The 7,313-nt window shown below is 40.7% G+C and overlaps 1 protein-coding gene across 1 annotated transcript; it reads right to left on the minus strand.

Moving 5' to 3' along the window:
- Positions 1 to 2,610: 2,610 nt before the first annotated feature.
- On the minus strand, positions 2,611 to 6,925 carry LOC112235476 (homeobox protein Hox-C13a-like). The gene is made up of 2 exons (XM_024403927.1): positions 5,921 to 6,925; positions 2,611 to 3,701 (listed from the first exon to the last, which is right to left on the minus strand). Exons 1-2 carry the CDS (start codon positions 6,582 to 6,584, stop codon positions 3,442 to 3,444), a joined length of 924 nt encoding a protein of 307 aa, XP_024259695.1. The 5' UTR covers positions 6,585 to 6,925; the 3' UTR covers positions 2,611 to 3,441.
- Between the last annotated feature and the right edge of the window lie 388 nt (positions 6,926 to 7,313).

Below are 7,313 nucleotides of genomic sequence, written 5' to 3' on the forward strand. Positions count from 1 at the left end.
TGCAAACTGGTCGGTCTATTTTGACATATTAAGAGTCAAATTTCCAAAGTTGATAAGAGATTGCATTGTTATTGCACATGAATAACAATGCCTATAGCAGCTGAACCAAGCAAAGTTGTACTTTCTAGCACAAAAAGGAATACCAGTTGTCTAAAATGTGCTGTCATTTGACCAAATATGCATAAATTAAATAAGAAAATGGCTATTACCTTAAATCGGTATGCTGTGGGCGACACTTCGGCATATTTCATTTATTCTCAGACAGAAGCTGCGCATGAGGTTAGCGGTGTCTCGAGCCCAGGACACGTCATGGCTGCTCCCTGCAGTCAGATAGGCGTCGGTGTTTGGAGACGTCAACGTTCTACCTGTCCTTTGTGGTCAATAACACACACGCACACTTCATGATGAGTGCATGAAACCATTGGTTGGTTTTGAGTAGCACGGGGCTGAGAGAGAGAGAGAGAGAGAGAGAGAGAGAGAGGAGAGAAGAGAAGAGAATAACCCACTTTGAGAGAAAGGTATGCTCTGTTTAACACAAACGATGACACAGAAACCCAAATGTTAACGAAAAGGCTCACTCAGAGTTGGTCACCAGTCAGAGATGGTCAGGCCAGTAGGATATCGGTGCATTTCCCCTTTTTATGTATTTATGGCATGTCATTAAGTCTAGCTGTCTAGACAGGGAAAAACACATTATTTGCCTGCAAACAACCCGTGGGCCTTCCCTGCTAAATTCGCCCAGCCCCCTGTTTAGTATTCACGCGCTGCTCTGATGTCAAGGTCAAAGTGGCTGGCTGCATAGTCACGGTCAAGGGTAAAGAGGTGCCCCAGACATCAAACACCGCTATTTATACGCTTCGCATTTGCTTACTACAATTTCAAAGAAGCATTATCAGGTTGACCAATGAAGCATATGGCCACAAGTAGTCCTGTGGGTAATGGTGCGTAATGTTTCAAGAAACTGAGAAAAAGGCATAGTGTTATTTGCTTGATGTTTGGTGAGTGGTCCCATCTCTCTGTGTGTGTGTGTGTGTGTGTGTGTGTGTGGTGACCTTTAAAACCAGAAATAAGCCTGGTAACAATAAACAAAATCTAAAAACATCTACAGTATATTGGTTCTATAGAATAGGCCCAACAATGGCGGAGACGATGATACTATCACTGCTTCAATACATTTACAGAATGAATAGGTTATGGACTTTGGACGGAATTCTATAGCTTGGAATACGGGCGTGTGAACCAACTTTAAGCAGAACTCGACAAAATGAATTTAAACGCAAGTTTATATCCAGTTTTAGGCGCAAAATACTTACTTTACATTCCTTGAGAAATTATAGCTAACATATGACATATATATGACACATACACTATTACTCAAGTATACGAAAAGGTATTTCGGAGGCCCGTAGTCAACCTGAAAAAGCAAGTCAATATCACGAGTCACGAGTAACTGCGGGTAAATCATGGAGAAGGTCTCCTCTGTTATGGAATGCGTCGTTATTTCTAGGGCAAGGAAAACATATGTGGATGCATTAACTTGCTGTAAGTCTATGGATTTAGTGAAACTGAAGTACTTTACTTTAGCATGAACTTGGATTTAAAGAATATAGCCTAGCTGTCGAAATATCAACATTGTGTGTGCGTGTTTTTGTGTGTGTTTGTGTGTTATGGAATATTTGATTTATTCAGGGTATTGTGTTTCTTTAGGAAGGTAAGAAGACATTAAGAAATTGTATAAGGCATTGCTTTGATCTAAATGTAGGTGCGCATGAAAAACCAAATATAGCCTATCACTGATCGTTTATTCGTTTGCTGTTCAATACCGAACACGAGGCTTGCGAATACTGTTGCTGTGTCCTGGTACATCTGGTAAGCAGACATTTCTATTATATTGAGTTGAGTTAGAAGGAAGTAATTGGAAGAATCAGAAAGATCCAAGAAGACGTCGTAATCTCACATTGCAAGCCTCCACATTAAACTTTGTGGAAAGGTTAATTCTCTACTTAAACAACAGTGCAATATAAACTTATTATACAGGCCTGTATTAGGTGGGCCTATTACATAAGCCTACCTATACAACCTATCCTAAGTTAACGCGTCAAAGGATACACAGTTGAATATGAATCATTTTTGTCCTATGGATCTCCTAGGCGTACATGTCAATTTCATACATGTCTATCCAAAGCACGTATACACATATATCCTCTTCTATACAAACCGTTCGTCAATACCAGGGCTGTTCAATGTCAGTCCTGCTTGTTGGACTGGCCACGAGGATGTCAGACAGAATGCACTGCAAACTAAGTTCCACTGAGTGATATGATTACTTACTACAGGCGTCAGGAAAGAACCACAATATTTAATTCATGACATTTCAACAGATAACCTTGTTTGACCGGGGTGAAAATATTGAAATGATGTTAATCATCATCATGTCTTTATGAAACATGTCACCAGTATGTTTAAAACACCAACATACAGTGCACATAGCCTACTGCAGGAGATACAGTTACAAGACTGTCTGCTTCCAAGGCACCTGAACAGCTCCTAATGATCTGTACTGTATATAGCCCACTATAAACAGAAAACAAAAGAAAACGAATGTGCATTTATGTGTAATATTCACGGACTTTAATTGCTTACAATCATTCAAGTTGCATGACAGACATTATCCTTCACTGATAAAGGAACACATAAAGAGTTTGAGACATTCCAATTTACAGCCCTGTCATACGAGAGTATATGCATTAAATAATGAAGGCATTGCACTGTACATGTATAACAATAGCAGCCTTGCTTTTACCCTATTAAGAAGAAAGACAGAAAAGACAGGGGGACAACATATATATCTTCTGAAATCCGGAACGGGAGCAGTTTTAAAGAACCACTGTATCATCCTTCGCCCCCGCAAAAACCCAGTCTGTGAGTTCTTGGCTGAAGAAAATACATCTCATTGTTTTTTTTGTGTAGAATTTCGAGTTAATTGAAGTTATCGTTCTCCCTGACAAGTTTATGTCCATATTTCAGTTAACTTTCTGTTGATGACATGAGGAAAATATGTTGTTTTCATCTGGCTGTCTGTTTGATGAAAAGTCTTGGAAATGTCAATATTCCTCGTGAGATTGGTTTGAGAGAAAAAAACACGCAATCCTTGTGTCTTTTTGAAATACAAATATCGTTTTAAATATTATATATTTATATATGTACATTCATATAAAACAAAGTTGAACTGATTTCTCAATATTTTCACAGTTTTTAGAGCATTTCTTTCTGTAAATCGAAAAAAGAGGGTTTGTAGCGTGGAGTGTGTGGACCATTGGAATTGAATTGAAATACACTGCCGACGTGTTCTTCTGGCTTGGTTGTCGCTAAGAGGTAAATCATGGATTGGAAGATGGTGGGATGGATATCAGATGCAGTGTAGAATGGGCCGGGAATCTATCAAGTTGTATGCATATGATTACTAGTCTTGGATTTACTGACAAATTTCTTCTCTTTCACCCGTCGGTTCTGGAACCAAATTGTGACTTGGCGCTCTGAGAGGTTGGTCCCGGCAGAGATGCGTCTTCTCTTGTCTTTGGTGATGAACTTGCTGCCAGCGTACTCTTTCTCCAGCTCCTTCAGTTGGAGCTTGGTGTAGGGAACCCGCTTCTTACGTCCACGACGGTAGTTACTGACCTCAGGCTGCAAAGGGACTACGTCTGGAGAGAAAAGGAGATATGTATTACGCAAACACATTTCCCACCACTATTCACTAATCTGATTAATTCAAATGTGTTTCATGTATCAATATGTTTGTTATGGAGATGCCTTTTATGTCAAAAATACCTCATAGACATTAGATTCAGCCTAATAAATTATTTATGGGCGAAATTTAAACATGACGCACGATATTTTTGGACGCACAATTGGTATTTACTTTTTTATTGGTATACGTTTTTATCTATAAGCTTTCCTCCTTGATGTTCAAATACAAGCATATATCAAGCACATTGTTATATATATTTAGCTAGGTACGCGAGGTGTATGAGGTATTAGAACATATTTTCTTTGAGTTACAGGCACTCAGTATACATGACAAATTTGTGAAATATTTTATTTCTTCAAAATATAAAAATCTTGATCCGTAATAAAGATATGAACGACACAGAAATGGGCCTTGGGGGTCGATACATCGTTTATACCTCCTTGTATACATCGAAAAGAGGATGTAAGTATCGTATTTTTTCAGATTTTTATGACAAAAACATGTTTAGCCTTGCTGATGTACACAATGTTACCCCCAAATACTTAACGATGTTCATATAATACTCACAATGTTTATGGTTTTGAAATAAATATATAAATATATCAACAATACTTATTTCAACAGTGGACATATCTTTGCGTAAATATGCAGGTATGCCCTGGATCTTTGAAGATGTTTGGTATTGTACTGTGATGATCCGATGAGCACTTACTAATCAAGAACCCGTTGACGCGCTCTACCTTTTGCATAACATCTGACGTTTGATTTAAGTTGGGAATTGGGATGCGACTTGAGCTACCTATAGTTATGAGTTAGGATTGTCTGGCTTGCTCAAAAAGTTGTCTATAACAGACCCATAGGCTACGCGTGTGTGTGTGTGTGTGTGTGTGTGTGTGTGTGTGTGTGTGTGTGTGTGTGTGTGTGTGTGAGAGAGAGAGAGAGAGAGAGAGAGAGAGAGAGAGAGAGAGAGAGAGAGAGAGAGAGAGAGAGAGAGAGAGAGAGAGAGAGAGTTTTGTGTGTGTGTGAGAGAGTTTTTTTGTGTTTGTGTTTGTGTTTGTTTTGTGCGTGTGTGTTGTGCGTCATGCGCGCGCGCTCGTCGTCCGCGTGTGTGTTTTTGAGGAATCTCCTGGAAAAGGAGGCAAAATGGCGTGAGGGGAGAGCTAGCTAGGGCAACAACTCCTCCGTGTCCGAAATGCAAATACACATTTCACCAAGACGATAAAACCTTGTGGTTAACTAAGCACTCTAGTAAACACTGTGTAAACAGCATACTGGACGCTTATGGACCGTGTTTTCTTTATCAAATATCAGACTAGGCTATGTAGCCAATACAAAAGGAAAGCTTGTCTTTCCAAAAGCCATTGAATTATAAATACTTATGAAATACTTATGTAACACAGTATTTGAGTCAGATATTAGATGCTTTGGTCATGGGCGAATGGAATATTGATTCTCACATGCAAAACGCGCCCTCGCGAAACATTGGACGCTGTTGACAAAGATTCGGCAGAGATTTATTGGCACAATCCAAACAGTACCCTAGCTTGCTTTTATAATACAAGCGGCAAAGGTATGTTGTTATGCCGCTGCATGACTGACTACCTGGTTTAAGCACTATTGTATTCATGTTGTGACTTGTAAATAACAAAGCTGAGACGAATTGTTTTGTTTCTACAATGCGCGTTTATGGTGTTTATCACCAGATACATAAAATCACACCGGGTAAGCTATTTTCTATGACGATAGATTTTTCAGCTGTGATTTCAACTAAAGCACAAACCATTGTGTTGAGTTAAATTGAAGGACGTGACATTGATTTTGGCATATTGAAGCGATCAGCCTCATAACCAGCCAACCGCGCCAACACTCCCCCTGTATTAGAGGACCCAGTGGATGAAAATAGCCTACCATGCCTGACTGTCATTTTCATTACGCTGTGAAATTTTGCACAAATATTACGCTGTCCCTACAGAATGTATCAAATGGATGCTATACATTGTCGTTTATATATAACTCTACACACAACAGTTGACATAAAGGCTTAGCCATGGCTTTGGTTTGCCCCATGGTAAATTATAAGGCAACGTTATGATGAGGAAACCATTGCATTTAATGATAGGTAATAACAAGGGTGGGGGCATTATGACATTTTAAAAATGTTTAATTTCATACCTGGAAATGAAGATTTCCAAAGATGAGTGGACTGTGTTTGCTCCTTGGAACAGTACACCTGCCCATCCCAGCCATTCGACAGAGCCCAGTGCTGGTAGCCCTCCATAGGAATCAACGCGTCGTGCCTGGGTTCGGGGTGGCTGATCCCGGGAACCACTGACATATCTAGATATCCAGGAACCGCTTGGTATGAGCTAGCAAAACTGGGGTAGAAGGCGAACTCTTTCGCCCTGCTAGACAGCTCTTCGGTGGGCAAAGCGGTGCTGGTGGGGTCGCCATATTTCTCTGCAGGGTGGTACGAGCAGGGCTTCTGCTGCAAGTTCACGTTGTGCGAGTGAGATAACCTACAACCGTAATAAGGGTTTCCAAACGGATAACCGTAGCTCAGAGATGGACTGGAGGAGGTTTGGGGAGCAGGACACTGTCGGCCGGTGTCTGGGGAAGATATATCCGAGTACATAGAGCCCTGATGGGTCGCTATAGTGCCCGAATGTCGCCCCAACCCAGGGTGCGACATTAGGTCCCTGCAATGGGTCGCCGGGCAATTCCCGCTCAATCCCTCCATTGTTTGGTTTTTATTCGGATTATTTTCATTCGGGCTTTTTTCATAAACGTACATCAAGGTGTCCGCCCAGCGTGGATGCAGAACCAGTGAAGTTGTCATATCAGGGGTTGCGGATGCTTTTTAAAAGTCGACTACTCCAAGACGGACACCTCATTTCCAACTACATATTACGCGAGCGCATGCGCAACCATGACCCCGTGTGTCCAGTTCGTTATGGTTCTGACACGTGATATGCTAACCAGCCCGAAGAGATTGAGGCTTGTGAGTGGGGGGAGAACATCCCTATAAACAACTAGCAGCTCAAATTTCATCGCTTCTTTCTGGGGAATACAGGGTCCTATCATTGGCTGAAGTCACATACGCGAACATCTTTAAAGGGGAGGTTGGAAACCTTAGACGAAGAAGGGGAAATGAAAACAACCTGCAAAGTTTGGCCGACACTGGAAAACATTAACCTGAAGTAGCCGCAGGTACTCTAGTGGTTAGAGCGTTGGACCGTTAACTGAAAGGTTACTAGTTCGAATCCCCGAGCGGACAAAGTCAAAAGTATGTGAATATAACCTTGAGCAAGCCAATTAACCATTATTGCTCTGGACAAGAGCGTCTGCTAAATTACTTAAATGTAAAGGAACATTTAATTACTGAGCGTGAGGAAAAAAACATGTTATTATAATAAATGAATATGCAGGTCTAGGCATTTTTATATTTATACTAAAGTCAACATATTGCATCATATTTCATTCGCTTCAATGCGTGACAGTGTGCTGGTTTCACTAACAAATGCAATGTTCCATACAATAATCTCTTTTAGAGTCAGAGTGGAAAATG

The sequence above is a fragment of the Oncorhynchus tshawytscha genome, linkage group LG16, assembly GCF_018296145.1.
Source record: "Oncorhynchus tshawytscha isolate Ot180627B linkage group LG16, Otsh_v2.0, whole genome shotgun sequence".
Taxonomy (NCBI): domain Eukaryota; kingdom Metazoa; phylum Chordata; class Actinopteri; order Salmoniformes; family Salmonidae; genus Oncorhynchus; species Oncorhynchus tshawytscha.

What these genes read in the sequence shown, in the direction of transcription:
- LOC112235476 (XM_024403927.1), bottom strand. Translation starts at nt 6,584, where the DNA reads ATGACAACTTCACTGGTTCTGCATCCACGCTGGGCGGACACCTTGATG. An exon ending in TTGGAAATCTTCATTTCCAG is followed by an intron (nt 3,702 to 5,920) that starts GTATGAAATTAA and finishes TTTTCTCTCCAG; the next exon opens with ACGTAGTCCCTTTGCAGCCT.